General features: G+C 42.9%; 1 protein-coding gene across 2 annotated transcripts in view; it reads left to right on the top strand.

The window, feature by feature from the left end:
- The window catches only part of LOC128657328 (zinc finger protein OZF-like), a 162,367-nt gene that overhangs the window by 22,967 nt on the left and 122,020 nt on the right, over positions 1–17,380 (top strand). For both annotated transcript variants that reach the window (XM_053711629.1, XM_053711630.1), the window contains exons 4-5: positions 152–256; positions 6,852–6,962. In XM_053711629.1, coding sequence (XP_053567604.1) covers positions 152–256; positions 6,852–6,962 — 216 coding nt within the window. The remainder of the gene's footprint in view (positions 1–151; positions 257–6,851; positions 6,963–17,380) is intronic.

Raw genomic sequence — 17,380 nt, 5'->3', positions numbered from 1 at the left:
CTCATGGTAAAAAAAATATGAGAGGAAAAAGGAGGAGAATGTGTGAATTTGGTGTTATTGTCTGTCAGGGAAATAAACAAACTATTTTATGGTAAAGTTATAAAAAACTAGATCATGTGATATAAAAACTGAATCTGCTTTATTTGTACAGATGAAGATAACGCTGATATAGTGAAAGTTGAGATAACAGAAGATCTGTGTGTGAGGCATCAACTGGAAGCACCAGATGAGGAAACCAGTGACAGTATCAGCCCAGGTGAGTGTGCACTTGTGGTGTGTCTGAGGGACACAGGTTACAGGTGAGTGTGCACTTGTGGTGTGTCTGAGGGACACAGGATACAGGTGAGTTTGCGTCTGAGGGATGCAGGTCACAGGTAAGTGTGCACGTAATGTTGTGCCTGAGGGACATGGGTTATAGGTGAGTGTGCATGAGTGTTACAGATGAGTGTGCATGTGTGTTATGTCTCAGGGACACAGGATACATGTGAATGTGCACATATGTTGTGTCTTAGGGATAGAGGTTACAGGTTAGTAGGCATGTGTATTGTTTTTCGGGACACAGGTTTACAGGTGAGTGTGCATGTGTCTGAGGTATGAAGGTAGCTTGGGTGTTGTGTGTGGGTTACAGGTGAGTGTGCACATATATTGTTTGTGAGGTACATGGGTTACAGGTGAGTGAGAACATATATTGTGTGTGAGGTACATGAGTTACAGGTGAGTGTGCATAAATATTATGTGTGAGGTATGTGAGTTACAGGTGAGTGTGCATAGTAAGTGTGATAGCCTTCTAAATAATTCTCTTGTGTGCACATAGTAATTTCTCTTGCAAGGTGTATCCAGTCCACGGATTCATTTACTTGTGGGATATTCTCATTCCCTACAGGAAGTGGCAAAGAGAGCACACAGCAGACCTGTCCATATAGCTCCCCCTCTAGCTCCACCCCCCAGTCATTCTCTTTGCCGGCTCTAAGCACTAGGGTCTCTCTACGGGAGGGTAAAGTGAATGTGGTGTCAGAATTGTAGTTTTTATTATCTTCAATCAAAAGTTTATTTTAAATGGTACCGGTTTGTACTATTTACTCTCTAGCAGAAAAGTGATGAAGATTTCTGCTGAGAGGAAAATGATTTTAGCATGTTGTAACTAAAATCCACTGCTGTTCCCACACAGGACTGAGGACTACCAGAAAACTTCAGTTGGGGGGAACGGTTTGCAGGGTAATCTGCAATGAGGTATGTTCAGTCATTTATTTCTAGACAAGACTGAGATAATGCTAGAAGAGACTGACAATATCCCCATGAGGGGAGGGTAAGCTATGTTCACAGACTTAGTAAGGAATTGAATGCTTACTTAACAGGGCTAATTATGCTGGTTGACACTGATTCAGGGCAATCGATTGTTTATTTAAGAAAAATATCGTTTGTAGACACTTTGAAAGTCCTTTTGGGGTTCTTTCTGGGGTTATTACCCACATGGCTGGTTTTTATTCACTTAAGAGTGATTTACTAGGCCTCACAGCTCCGGAGTAGAGTGAGAGGGGCCTAATTTCGCGCCTCAGATGCGCAGTTAGAATTGCAGAGAAGTTCATGCTGCTTCACATGGAGGGTCCTGCTGCTGTTTGAGGGCCTTATAGAAGCTATATTCCCCCAAATCTGATCCCTAAGGGCAGGTAGGGCCACAGCAAGGCTGTGGCAAGGTGCTGTACTATTTTTAACTGGGTGTTGGCTTTAGGCTGCTCCGGTTTGGGCATTAAGGGGTTAATCGTTTTGAAACTTGTGGTGCAATCTTATTAAGGCTTTAGGTACATACTGTGAAAATTTCAGGAGAATTGCTGCATTTTTCACTGTTTTGTAAAATTGTGTGCTCTTTTTATCTCTTAAAGGCACAGTAACGTTTTTTTCAAATTGTGTTTTTATTTGATTAAAGTGATTTCCAAGCCTGCTTGTGTATATTACTAGTCAATTAAACATGTCTGACACTAAGGAAAATCCTTGTTCAATGTGTTTAGAAGCCATGGTGGAACCCCCTCTCAGAATGTGTCCCACTTGTACTGATATGTCTATACACTTTAAAGATCATATTGTTGCACTTAAGAATGTGGCCCAAGATGATTCTCAGACTGAAGGTAACAAGGGTAGCCCGTCTGCCTCTCCCCAAGTGTCACAACCAGTTACGCCCGCGCAAGCGACGCCTAGTACCTCTAGTGCGTCTAACCCTTTTACATTACATGACTTAGCGGCAGTCATGGAAAATTCTCTTACAGCCTTCTTATCTAAACTGCCCGTGTTACCCGCAAAGCGTGATAGCTCCGTTTTTAGAACAGATTATGAGCATTCTGATGCTTTGGTAGCCGTATCCGATATTCCCTCACAACGCTCTGAAGTGGGAGCGAGGGATTTGATGTCTGAGGGAGAAGTCTCTGATTCAGGAAGGTTTCCTCCTCAGACAGATTCAGATACATTGGCTTTTAAATTTAAACTAGAACACCTCCGCGTTTTGCTTAGGGAGGTATTAGCTACTCTGGATGACTGCGACCCTTTAGTGATCCCAGAGAAATTGTGTAAAATGGACAAGTACCTAGAGGTCCCTGTTTACACGGATACGTTTCCGGTCCCTAAGAGGATTGCGGATATCGTTACTAGGGAGTGGGATAGACCAGGGGTTCCCTTTGCTCCCCCTCCTGTTTTTAAGAAAATGTTCCCCATACCTGACTCTGTGCGGGACTCGTGGCAGACGGTCCCTAAGGTGGAGGGGGCTGTTTCTACACTTGCTAAACGCACAACCATACCAATTGAAGACAGTTGTGCTTTTAAAGACCCTATGGATAAAAAGTTAGAGGGTTTACTTAAGAAAATTTTTGTTCAACAAGGTTTTCTTCTCCAAACTATTTCCTGCATTATTCCTGTAACTACTGCAGCTGCTTTCTGGTTTGAGGCGCTGGAAGACTCGCTCCAGACGGAGACCTCATATGAGGAAATTATGGATAGAATTAAGGCTCTAAAGCTAGCTAATTCTTTTATCACTGACGCCGCTTTCCAAATAGCTAAGTTAGCGGCAAAAAATTCAGGTTTCGCCATTTTGGCGCACAGGGCGCTATGGCTAAAGTCCTGGTCGGCCGATGTGTCGTCTAAATCCAAGCTTTTGAACATTCCTTTCAAAGGAAAGACCCTCTTCGGGCCTGAATTGAAAGAGATTATTTCAGATATCACCGGGGGAAAAGGCCATGCTCTCCCTCAGGACAGGCCCTTTAAGACAAAGAACAAAGCTAATTTTCGTTCCTTTTGCAATTTCAGGAACGGCCCGGCTTCATCCTCTCCGGCTGCAAAGCAAGAGGGTAACGCTTCACAGCCCAAGGCAACCTGGAAACCTTACCAGGGCTGGAATAAGGGTAAACAGGCCAAAAAGCCTGCAGCTGCCACCAAGACAGCATGAAGGGGTAGCCCCCGATCCGGGACCGGATCTAGTAGGGGGCAGACTCTCTCTCTTCGCTCAGGCCTGGGCAAGAGATGTACACGATCCTTGGGCATTAGAGATTGTAGCCCAGGGATACCTTTTAGAATTCAAGAACTCTCCTCCAAGGGGAAGGTTCCACATTTCTCGTCTGTCTACAGATCAGATAAAGAAAGAGGCGTTTTTACGCAGTGTAGAGGATCTACATACAATGGGAGTGATCCACCCAGTTCCAATTGCAGAACAAGGACTGGGGTTTTACTCAAACCTGTTTGTGGTTCCCAAAAAAGAAGGAACTTTCAGACCAATCCTGGATCTCAAAATTCTAAACAAATTCCTCAGAGTCCCATCATTCAAGATGGAGACCATTCGGACAATCTTACCAATGATCCAGGAGGGTCAATATATGACTACCGTGGATCTAAAGGATGCATATCTGCATATTCCTATCCACAAAGATCACCAGTTTCTCAGGTTCGCCTTTCTGGACAAGCATTATCAGTTTGTGGCTCTTCCTTTCGGGTTGGCCACTGCTCCCAGAATTTTCACAAAGGTGCTAGGGTCCCTCCTGGCGGTTCTAAGACCACGGGGCATAGCAGTGGCGCCTTACCTAGACGACATCTTAATTCAGGCGTCGACTTTCCAAAGAACCAAGTCTCACACGGAGATCGTATTGGCCTTTCTGAGGTCTCACGGGTGGAAGGTGAACGTCAAAAAGAGTTCTCTCTCTCCATTCCTAGGAACACTGATAGACTCGGTAGAAATGAAAATATTTCTGACGGAGGTCAGAAAGTTAAAACTGTTAACTACTTGCCGAGCTCTTCATTCCATTCCTCGGCCATCTGTAGCTCAGTGCATGGAGACAATCGGACTAATGGTAGCGGCAATGGACATAGTCCCTTTTGCTCGGATACACCTCAGACCACTGCAACTATGCATGCTCAAACAGTGGAATGGGGATTATGCAGATTTGTCTCCTCAAATTCAGTTGGACCAGGAGACCAGAGATTCTCTTCTCTGGTGGTTGTCTCAGGATCACCTGTCTCAGGGAATATGTTTCCGCAGGCCAGAGTGGATCATTGTAACAACCGACGCCAGTCTGTTGGGCTGGGGTGCGGTCTGGGACTTCCTGAAAGCTCAGAGCTTATGGTCTCGGGAAGAAACTCTTCTCCCGATAAACATTCTGGAACTGAGGGCGATATTCAACGCTCTTCAGGCATGGCCTCAACTAGCTGCGGCCAAATTCATCAGATTTCAGTCGGACAACATCACGACTGTAGCTTACGTCAATCATCAGGGGGGAACAAAGAGTTCCCTAGCAATGACGGAAGTAACCAAAATAATCAGGTGGGCGGAGGATCACTCCTGCCATCTCTCAACAATTCACATCCCAGGAGTAGACAACTGGGAGGCGGATTTTCTAAGTCGTCAGACTTTTCACCCGGGGGAGTGGGAACTCCACCCGGAGGTATTTGCCCAGCTGACTCAGCTTTGGGGCACTCCAGAGTTGGATCTGATGGCGTCCCGTCAGAACACCAAACTTCCTCTCTACGTGTCCAGGTCCCGGGATTCCAAGGCGGTATTGATAGATGCTCTAGCAGCGCCTTGGTCCTTCAATCTGGCTTATGTTATTCCACCGTTTCCTCTCCTCCCGCGTCTGGTTGCCAGAATCAAGCAGGAGAAGGCTTCGGTGATTCTGATAGCGCCTGCGTGGCCACGCAGGACTTGGTATGCAGACCTAGTGGACATGTCATCTGTTCCACCATGAACATTGCCAATGAGGCAGGATCTTCTGATACAGGGTCCGTTCAAGCATCCAAATTTAGTTTCTCTACGTCTGACTGCTTGGAGATTGAACGCTTAATTCTATCAAAGCGTGGGTTCTCTGATTCAGGCTAGAAAGCCTGTCACCAGGAAAATCTACCATAAGATATGGCGGAAATATCTTTGTTGGTGTGAATCCAAGGGTTACTCATGTAGTAAGATTAGGATTCCCAGGATATTGTCCTTTCTCCAAGAAGGATTGGAGAAAGGATTGTCAGCTAGTTCCTTAAAAGGACAAATATCTGCTTTGTCTATCCTATTACACAAGCGTCTGGCAGAGGTACCAGACGTTCAAGCGTTTGCTCAGGCTTTAGTCAGAATCAAGCCTGTCTATAAACCCGTGGCTCCGCCATGGAGTTTGAATCTAGTTCTTTCAGTTCTTCAAGGGGTTCCATTTGAACCTTTACATTCCATAGACATTAAGTTGTTATCTTGGAAAGTTTTGTTTTTGATAGCTATCTCTTCTGCTCGAAGAGTTTTAGAATTATCTGCCTTACAGTGTGATTCACCTTACCTGGTGTTCCACGCAGATAAGGTAGTTTTGCGTACCAAGCCTCGTTTTCTTCCTAAAGTTGTTTCTAACAAGAATATTAACCAGGAAATAGTTGTTCCTTCTCTGTGTCCTAATCCATCTTCGAAGAAGGAACGTCTATTACACAATCTTGATGTAGTTTGTGCTTTAAAGTTCTATTTACAAGCAACTAAGGATTTCAGACAAACATCTTCCTTGTTTGTTATCTATTCTGGTAAAAAGAGAGGTCAGAAAGTGACTGCTACCTCTCTTTCTTTTTGGCTGAAAAGCATCATCCGTTTGGCATATGAGACTGCTGGCCAGCAGCCTCCTGAAAGAATTACTGCTCATTCTACCAGAGCAGTGGCTTCCACATGGGCTTTCAAAAATGAGGCTTCTGTTGAACAGATTTGTAAGGCAGCGACTTGGTCTTCACTGCACACTTTTGCCAAATTTTACAAATTCGATACTTTTGCTTCTTCGGAGGCTATTTTTGGGAGAGGTTTTGCAAGCAGTAGTGCCTTCCGTTTAAGGTACCTGTCTTGTTCCCTCCCTTCATCCGTGTCCTAAGCTTTGGTATTGGTATCCCACAAGTAAAGTATGAATCCGTGGACTGGATACACCTTGCAAGAGAAAACAGAATTTATGCTTACCTGATAAATTACTTTCTCTTGCGGTGTATCCAGTCCACGGCCCACCCTGGCATTTAAGTCAGGTAAAAAAATTTTTTGTTTAAACTACAGTCACCACTGCACCCTATGGTTTCTCCTTTTTCTTCCTAACCTTTGGTCGAATGACTCGGGGGGTGGAGCTAGAGGGGGAGCTATATGGACAGCTCTGCTGTGTGCTCTCTTTGCCACTTCCTGTAGGGAATGAGAATATCCCACAAGTAAAGGATGAATCCGTGGACTGGATACACCGCAAGAGAAAGTAATTTATCAGGTAAGCATAAATTCTTTTTTTTTTGCTTCCTCACATGATTTTTTATTATATATGAGAGAGAAATTGATACAACCCACGAGTATTACAAACAACTTACAAATATGTATGTATATTCTTATTGTACAGGCTGTACGGATGTGACACCTTCAGATGGCTCAGCGGTTGAGCACAGAGGAGAACCGTATGTGTGTGATCACATGAAGACTGAGGATGAAGTTCCTATAAATATGGCTACAGGTGATTAGCACTAATTAGCACATTACCCTCAAACATCTGCCTGATATAGCGCAGGTCTTGCCTCCGGTATGCAGTCCTAGCACAGCTTTGCCAGCGAAGTTTAGCTAGTTAAACCCAAAACGACCACAAAACTATAATCCGTATTTATTGCTAACTACACTCAAGGTATATTTATAGTGCTCCTATTCTTGTACTCGGATTACAAGTTGAAAGTAAAATGTTATCGGTAGAGTCAAGAGTCAGGTGCGGTAACATCTGGAGGTCGGATATTGTGACCTTGCGGAGTCCATTTCTGCATAGACTTCTGTATATTGCTACACACATAAATAAAAACACATACATATACACCTTTCTGCACCAGATCATACACCATATCCTTTAAATCACTGTTAGAACATTTATTTCAATAATAAACCTTGTTTTTGTATTAAATATGTATAACTATGAGTGAAACAATTAATTTTAATATATTATACATGTGTTTTATTGCACATATATTCAGGTATTAATGTGACAGTGAAGTCAAAATTAAACTTTTGTGCTTTAGATAGAGGATACAGTTTTAAACAACTTTTCAATTTACTTCTAATATCTAATTTTCTGTGTTTTCTTGGTATCCTTTGTTGAATAGCATACCTAGGTAGGCTCAGGGTTAACAATGCACTACTAGCTAGTTGATGTTTGGTGTCTGCACAATATATGCCTCCTGTCATTAACTCAGCAGATGTGTAGAGCTAACTCCCAGTAGTGCTTTGCTTCTCCTTCAACAAAATATAACATTTGCTTCATTGTCTTGGTAACAGAAGTAGATTTCAAAGTTGTTTAAAATTACTCTCTCTTTCTGAATCATAAATGTTTTTTGTTTTTTTTACATTTTACTTCAGGTCTCCAAAAGCACTAAGTTTCCAGTGCTATTTTGTAATGCGCTCGAGGGCAACACTTATGTCGCCAATGTAATATGAGCGTTAGTAGCAAATCCTGCGCTATCCATTCAAAGTATAGGGTGCGCTAAATTAATGTCAGCCTTGTTAAAGGGACATGAAACCCTTAATTTTTCTTTCATTATTCAGAGATGGAATGGGGAGCACAACCGTTAACGTTACCCTTAGTGTGACCTTGTGCACAATCATCATCAGAGACATGACATTTTCAGATAGATACAGAGAGAATACAATTTCTCCAACATAGGTGTGTCCGGTCCACGGCGTCATCCTTACTTGTGGGATATTCTCTTCCCCAACAGGAAATGGCAAAGAGCCCAGCAAAGCTGGTCACATGATCCCTCCTAGGCTCCGCCTACCCCAGTCATTCTCTTTGCCGTTGTACAGGCAACATCTCCACGGAGATGGCTTAGAGTTTTTTAGTGTTTAACTGTAGTTTTTATTATTCAATCAAGAGTTTGTTATTTTGAAATAGTGCTGGTATGTACTATTTACTCAGAAACAGAAAAGAGATGAAGATTTCTGTTTGTATGAGGAAAATGATTTTAGCAACCGTCACTAAAATCCATGGCTGTTCCACACAGGACTGTTGAGAGCAATTAACTTCAGTTGGGGGAACAGTGAGCAGTCTCTTGCTGCTTGAGGTATGACACATTCTAACAAGACGATGTAATGCTGGAAGCTGTCATTTTCCCTCTGGGATCCGGTAAGCCATGTTTATTACGATTGTAAATAAGGGCTTCAAAAAGGGCTTATTAAGACTGTAGACTTTTTTTGGGCTAAATCGATTGATTATTAACACACATTTAGCCTTGAGGAATCATTTTATCTGGGTATTTTGATATAATAATATCGGCAGGCACTGTTTTAGACACCTTATTCTTTAGGGGCTTTCCCAAAGCATAGGCAGAGCCTCATTTTCGCGCCGGTGTTGCGCACTTGTTTTTGAGAGGCATGGCATGCAGTCGCATGTGAGAGGAGCTCTGATACTTAGAAAAGTCTTTCTGAAGGCGTCATTTGGTATCGTATTCCCCTTGGGGCTTGGTTGGGTCTCAGCAAAGCAGATACCAGGGACTGTAAGGGGTTAAAGTTCAAAACGGCTCCGGTTCCGTTATTTTAAGGGTTAAAGCTTCCAAATTTGGTGTGCAATACTTTTAAGGCTTTAAGACACTGTGGTGAAAATTTGGTGAATTTTGAACAATTCCTTCATGTTTTTTCGCATTTGCAGTAATAAAGTGTGTTCAGTTTAAAATTTAAAGTGACAGTAACGGTTTTATTTTAAAACGTTTTTTGTACTTGTTATCAAGTTTATGCCTGTTTAACATGTCTGAACTACCAGATAGACTGTGTTCTGAATGTGGGGAAGCCAGAATTCCTATTCATTTAAATAAATGTGATTTATGTGACAATGACAATGATGCCCAAGATGATTCCTCAAGTGAGGGGAGTAAGCATGGTACTGCATCATTCCCTCCTTCGTCTACACGAGTCTTGCCCACTCAGGAGGCCCCTAGTACATCTAGCGCGCCAATACTCCTTACTATGCAACAATTAACGGCTGTAATGGATAATTCTGTCAAAAACATTTTAGCCAAAATGAACACTTATCAGCGTAAGCGCGACTGCTCTGTTTTAGATACTGAAGAGCATGACAACGCTGATATTAATATTTCTGAAGGGCCCCTAACTCAGTCTGATGGGGCCAGGGAGGTTTTGTCTGAGGGAGAAATTACTGATTCAGGGAACATTTCTCAACAAGCTGAACCTGATGTGATTGCATTTAAATTTAAGTTGGAACATCTCCGCATTCTGCTTAAGGAGGTATTATCCACTCTGGATGATTGTGACAAGTTGGTCATCCCAGAGAAACTATGTAAAATGGACAAGTTCCTAGAGGTGCCGGGGCTCCCAGAAGCTTTTCCTATACCCAAGCGGGTGGCGGACATTGTTAATAAAGAATGGGAAAGGCCCGGTATTCCTTTCGTCCCTCCCCCCATATTTAAAAAATTGTTTCCTATGGTCGACCCCAGAAAGGACTTATGGCAGACAGTCCCCAAGGTCGAGGGAGCGGTTTCCACTTTAAACAAACGCACCACTATACCCATAGAGGATAGTTGTGCTTTCAAAGATCCTATGGATAAAAAATTAGAAGGTTTGCTTAAAAAGATGTTTGTTCAGCAGGGTTACCTTCTACAACCAATTTCATGCATTGTCCCTGTCGCTACAGCCGCATGTTTCTGGTTCGATGAGCTGATAAAGGCGGTCGACAGTGATTCTCCTCCTTATGAGGAGATTATGGACAGAATCAATGCTCTCAAATTGGCTAATTCTTTCACCCTAGACGCCACTTTGCAATTGGCTAGGTTAGCGGCTAAGAATTCTGGGTTTGCTATTGTGGCGCGCAGAGCGCTTTGGTTGAAATCTTGGTCGGCTGATGCGTCTTCCAAGAACAAGTTACTTAACATTCCTTTCAAGGGGAAAACGCTGTTTGGCCCTGACTTGAAAGAGATTATCTCGGATATCACTGGGGGTAAGGGCCACGCCCTTCCTCAGGATCGGCCTTTCAAGGCAAAAAAATAAACCTAATTTTCGTCCCTTTCGTAGAAACGGACCAGCCCAAAGTGCTACGTCCTCTAAGCAAGAGGGTAATACTTCTCAAGCCAAGCCAGCTTGGAGACCAATGCAAGGCTGGAACAAGGGAAAGCAGGCCAAGAAACCTGCCACTGCTACCAAGACAGCATGAAATGTTGGCCCCCGATCCGGGACCGGATCTGGTGGGGGGCAGACTCTCTCTCTTCGCTCAGGCTTGGGCAAGAGATGTTCTGGATCCTTGGGCGCTAGAAATAGTCTCCCAAGGTTATCTTCTGGAATTCAAGGGGCTTCCCCCAAGGGGGAGGTTCCACAGGTCTCAGTTGTCTTCAGACCACATAAAAAGACAGGCATTCTTACATTGTGTAGAAGACCTGTTAAAAATGGGAGTGATTCATCCCGTTCCATTAAGAGAACAAGGGATGGGGTTCTACTCCAATCTGTTTATAGTTCCCAAAAAAGAGGGAACGTTCAGACCAATCTTAGATCTCAAGATCTTAAACAAGTTTCTCAAGGTTCCATCGTTCAAGATGGAAACCATTCGAACTATTCTTCCTTCCATCCAGGAAGGTCAATTCATGACCACGGTGGATTTAAAGGATGCGTATCTACATATTCCTATCCACAAGGAACATCATCGGTTCCTGAGGTTCGCATTCCTGGACAAACATTACCAGTTTGTGGCGCTTCCTTTCGGATTAGCCACTGCTCCAAGGATTTTCACAAAGGTACTAGGGTCCCTTCTAGCTGTGCTAAGACCAAGGGGCATTGCTGTAGTACCTTACTTGGACGACATTCTGATTCAAGCGTCGTCCCTTCCTCAAGCAAAGGCTCACACGGACATTGTCCTGGCCTTTCTCAGATCTCACGGATGGAAAGTGAACGTGGAAAAGAGTTCTCTATCTCCGTCAACAAGGGTTCCCTTCTTGGGAACAATAATAGACTCCTTAGAAATGAGGATTTTTCTGACAGAGGCCAGAAAAACAAAACTTCTAGACTCTTGTCGGATACTTCATTCCGTTCCTCTTCCTTCCATAGCTCAGTGCATGGAAGTGATCGGGTTGATGGTAGCGGCAATGGACATAGTTCCTTTTGCACGCATTCATCTAAGACCATTACAACTGTGCATGCTCAGTCAGTGGAATGGGGACTATACAGACTTGTCTCAGAAGATACAAGTAAATCAGAGGACCAGAGACTCACTCCGTTGGTGGCTGTCCCTGGACAACCTGTCACGAGGGATGACATTCCGCAGACCAGAGTGGGTCATTGTCACGACCGACGCCAGTCTGATGGGCTGGGGCGCGGTCTGGGGATCCCTGAAAGCTCAGGGTCTTTGGTCTCGGGAAGAATCTCTTCTACCGATAAATATTCTGGAACTGAGAGCGATATTCAATGCTCTCAAGGCTTGGCCTCAGCTAGCGAGGGCCAAGTTCATACGGTTTCAATCAGACAACATGACAACTGTTGCGTACATCAACCATCAGGGGGGAACAAGGAGTTCCCTGGCGATGGAAGAAGTGACCAAAATCATTCTATGGGCGGAGTCTCACTCCTGCCACCTGTCTGCTATCCACATCCCAGGAGTGGAAAATTGAGAAGCGGATTTTCTGAGTCGTCAGACATTGCATCCGGGGGAGTGGGAACTCCATCCGGAAATCTTTGCCCAAGTCACTCAGCTGTGGGGCATTCCAGACATGGATCTGATGGCCTCTCGTCAGAACTTCAAAGTTCCTTGCTACGGGTCCAGATCCAGGGATCCCAAGGCGGCTCTAGTGGATGCACTAGTAGCACCTTGGACCTTCAAACTAGTTTATGTGTTCCCGCCGTTTCCTCTCATCCCCAGGCTGGTAGCCAGGATCAATCAGGAGAGGGCGTCGGTGATCTTGATAGCTCCTGCGTGGCCACGCAGGACTTGGTACGCAGATCTGGTGAATATGTCATCGGCTCCTCCTTGGAAGCTACCTTTGAGACGAGACCTTCTTGTTCAGGGTCCGTTCGAACATCCGAATCTGGTTTCACTCCAGCTGACTGCTTGGAGATTGAACGCTTGATCTTATCGAAGCGAGGATTCTCAGATTCTGTTATCGATACTCTTGTTCAGGCCAGAAAGCCTGTAACTAGAAAGATTTACCACAAAATTTGGAAAAAATATATCTGTTGGTGTGAATCTAAAGGATTCCCTTGGGACAAGGTTAAGATTCCTAGGATTCTATCCTTCCTTCAAGAAGGATTGGAAAAAGGATTATCTGCAAGTTCCCTGAAGGGACAGATTTCTGCCTTGTCTGTGTTACAAAAAGCTGGCCGCTGTGCCAGATGTTCAAGCCTTTGTTCAGGCTCTGGTTAGAATTAAGCCTGTTTACAAACCTTTGACTCCTCCTTGGAGTCTCAATTTAGTTCTTTCAGTTCTTCAGGGGGTTCCGTTTGAACCCTTGCATTCCGTTGATATTAAGTTATTATCTTGGAAAGTTTTGTTTTTAGTTGCAATTTCTTCTGCTAGAAGAGTTTCAGAATTATCTGCTCTGCAGTGTTCTCCTCCTTATCTGGTGTTCCATGCAGATAAGGTGGTTTTACGTACTAAACCTGGTTTTCTTCCAAAAGTTGTTTCTAACAAAAACATTAACCAGGAGATTATCGTACCTTCTCTGTGTCCGAAACCAGTTTCAAAGAAGGAACGTTTGTTGCACAATTTGGATGTTGTTCGCGCTCTAAAATTCTATTTAGATGCTACAAAGGATTTTAGACAAACATCTTCCTTGTTTGTTGTTTATTCCGGTAAAAGGAGGGGTCAAAAAGCAACTTCTACCTCTCTCTCTTTTTGGATTAAAAGCATCATCAGATTGGCTTACGAGACTGCCGGACGGCAGCCTCCCGAAAGAATCACAGCTCATTCCACTAGGGCTGTGGCTTCCACATGGGCCTTCAAGAACGAGGCTTCTGTTGATCAGATATGTAGGGCAGCGACTTGGTCTTCACTGCACACTTTTACCAAATTTTACAAGTTTGATACTTTTGCTTCTTCTGAGGCTATTTTTGGGAGAAAGGTTTTGCAAGCCGTGGTGCCTTCCATTTAGGTGACCTGATTTGCTCCCTCCCTTCATCCGTGTCCTAAAGCTTTGGTATTGGTTCCCACAAGTAAGGATGACGCCGTGGACCGGACACACCTATGTTGGAGAAAACAGAATTTATGTTTACCTGATAAATTACTTTCTCCAACGGTGTGTCCGGTCCACGGCCCGCCCTGGTTTTTTTAATCAGGTCTGATAATTTATTTTCTTTAACTACAGTCACCACGGTACCATATGGTTTCTCCTATGCAAATATTCCTCCTTAACGTCGGTCGAATGACTGGGGTAGGCGGAGCCTAGGAGGGATCATGTGACCAGCTTTGCTGGGCTCTTTGCCATTTCCTGTTGGGGAAGAGAATATCCCACAAGTAAGGATGACGCCGTGGACCGGACACACCGTTGGAGAAAGTAATTTATCAGGTAAACATAAATTCTGTTTTTTACATACAAGTCTATAAGAGGCGCTCTATAGATGGATATATATATCTATACACTGTGAACCTCTCCACTAATTAGGTTTAACAAAACCAAATAGGCTCATATACATAGAACAGATGTTAATCGATATATATGTCAAACCCAATGTTCCAAAGATGGTTGTTTGTGGAAAGTTCCAATTCATATACAATGGATGATATGGTATAGCCGATGTGGTGGAGTGATCCAACTTTTATCAATCTGGCACAATGGTGAGGCTTATCTCCTCCTCACAGAATAATCCGGAACTATTTAGAAAATAGAAGACAAGAGGGGCTTCTCATGTGTGTATCAGAATGCCATACAATCAAAATAAGAATAGCCAAGTGGGTACTCACATTTGGCCCAAGTACACTTATGTGCTGGTAGACGCAGGCTGGTAACTTGGGGTGTACCAGCTAACTCTCTCCAGGCGTTGGTTGGTCAGTACAGGGGAATCCTGCCACACTCAGTGTGAATGAATGGTCAGTGGCAGTAATGGAAACTGATCAAGAAGGTAGTAAACCAAAGCTTGTATAAAACAAGTTAGTTTATTAAAAACAACATTAAAAGCATTGACAAGCAGAAGTAACAATGCAACGCGTTTCTCAGCCCCAACATGAGCTGTTTCATCAGGCATAATACACCTTCTAACTGACAATCTATTTAGACTAAGCCTTGACCAATAGTTAACGAGAACACACCCATAGTGGGCGTGTGTAAATACAAACATTCCTAATTAATTAATTCACAACCCACAAAAATGTTTATTATCATAAATATAGAAATACTAAACTGAACTTTGTGTTCTAAATATAGCCGACCTGCAAATTAGTATACAGTAATAGTCATCATTTATGTATTGTTAAACATCACATTGTGCTGGGATGATATGTGATAAAGAAACTATACGATAGTCCAATATTTCAAGATTGCAATGCATGTGACAATATATATAGTCATTATACAGATTCATATGTTAACATCCAATGTACAATCACCATAGATTCCCAACCTAATGCAGACATTCATTACAGCTCCTAATCGTCCTCATCTTGAAAGAGATCCAAATAGAATTTTTATGTGTTTCTGAAGGAATTGTTTACCATTAAAAATCTATAATGATTATTCCATAATTTTTAGGTGATACTTAAAACCATTTTGATTCATGGTCAAATAAAGATCATTCTCATATTCTTTAGATATAATAAGTAAGTATTTTAAACTACTGAAATGACTGTGAGGATTATAAAGGTATCTGCCCCATTATGTTTGATTCAGTGCAAACTAAAATAAAATTGTATGGGGTTTGCATTTGTAGAACACTATCCGCCGAATGCACAGTATACTTAGTGATATTGAGCCAATCATGTTTCGAACTAACAGAAACTCCCTCCACTCAAACAATAGTTTGGCAGTGGGCGTGTGAGTGGTGATGTCATGATCGAGGATGACCAACTGCTACCAGTAGAAAGCTGTTTCGAGTTATGCTATTCTGAAGGTGTGGTCTGTTGCCACGATATAGACCTATTGCGTCCAGTCTCTAATTCTAATACTTACACAGCGATGTTATTTTATTAAGTCGGCAACGCTGACCTACATAGAAGGGGGCATGATCCACTAGCGTTTACAGCGTATCCTATTTCTCCAACATAGGTGTGTCCGGTCCACGGCGTCATCCTTACTTGTGGGATATTCTCTTCCCCAACAGGAAATGGCAAAGAGCCCAGCAAAGCTGGTCACATGATCCCTCCTAGGCTCCGCCTTCCCCAGTCATTCTCTTTGCCGTTGTACAGGCAACATCTCCACGGAGATGGCTTAGAGTTTTTTGGTGTTTAAATGTAGTTTTTATTCTTCAATCAAGAGTTTGTTATTTTAAAATAGTGCTGGTATGTACTATTTACTCTGAAACAGAAAAGAGATGAAGATTTCTGTTTGTAAGAGGAAAATGATTTTAGCAACCGTTACTAAAATCGATGGCTGTTTCCACACAGGACTGTTGAGAGGAATTAACTTCAGTTGGGGGAAACAGTGAGCAGACTTTTGCTGCTTGAGGTATGACACATTTCTAACAAGACTTGGTAATGCTGGAAGCTGTCATTTTCCCTATGGGATCCGGTAAGCCATTTTTATTAAATAAGAATAAAGGGCTTCACAAGGGCTTTAAAGACTGGTAGACATTTTTCTGGGCTAAAACGATTGATTTATAAGCATTTTTAATAGTTTATAGCTTTGAGGAGTTATTTTATTCTTGGGAATTATGTTAAATAACCGGCAGGCACTGTATTGGACACCTTTTTCACTGGGGGCCTTCTCTAATCATAGGCAGAGCCTCATTTTCGCGCCACTAATGCGCAGTTGTTTTTGGGAAGCAAGGCATGCAGATGCATGTGTGAGGAGCTCAGATACATAGAAAAAGCTTACTGAAGGCGTCATTTGGTATCGTATTCCCCTCTGGGCTTGGTTGGGTCTCAGCAAAGCAGATACCAGGGACTGTATAGGGGTTAAATATAAAAACGGCTCCGGTTCCGTTATTTTAAGAGTTAAAGCTTTCAAATTTGGTGTGCAATACTTTTAAGGCTTTAAGACACTGTGGTGAAATTTTGGTGAATTTTGAACAATTCCTTCATACTTTTTCACATATTCAGTAATAAAGTGTGTTCAGTTTAAAATTTAAAGTGACAGTAACGGTTTTATTTTAAAACGTTTTTTGTACTTTGTTATCAAGTTTATGCCTGTTTAACATGTCTGAACTATCAGACTATGTTCTGTATGTGAGGAAGCCAAGGTTCCTTCTCATTTAAATAGATGTGATGTATGTGACAAAAAATTTAGAGAAAATGATGCCCAAGATGATTCCTCAAGTGAGGGGAGTAAGCATGGTACTGCATCATCCCCTCCTTCGTCTACGCCAGTCTTGCCCACACAGGAGGCCCCTAGTACATCTAGTGCGCCAATACTCCTTACTATGCAACAATTAATGGCTGTAATGGATAATTCTATCAAAAACATTTTAGCCAAAATGCCCACTTATCAGCGAAAGCGCGACTGCTCTGTTTTAGAAAATACCGAAGAGCATGAGGACGCTGATGATAATGGTTCTGACATGCCCCTACACCAGTCTGAGGGGGCCAGGGAGGTTTTGTCTGAGGGAGAAATTTCAGATTCAGGGAAAATTTCTCAACAAGCTGAACCTGATGTGATTACATTCAAATTTAAATTGGAACATCTCCGCGCTCTGCTTAAGGAGGTGTTATCTACTCTGGATGATTGTGACAATTTGGTCATTCCAGAGAAATTATGTAAGATGGACAAGTTCCTAGAGGTCCCGGGGCCCCCCGAAGCTTTTCCTATACCCAAGCGG

Source organism: Bombina bombina, chromosome 4 (assembly GCF_027579735.1).
Source record: "Bombina bombina isolate aBomBom1 chromosome 4, aBomBom1.pri, whole genome shotgun sequence".
Lineage (NCBI taxonomy): Eukaryota > Metazoa > Chordata > Amphibia > Anura > Bombinatoridae > Bombina > Bombina bombina.
Note: the sequence above shows the minus strand (reverse complement) of the source record. Positions and strands in the feature narration are given on the sequence as shown.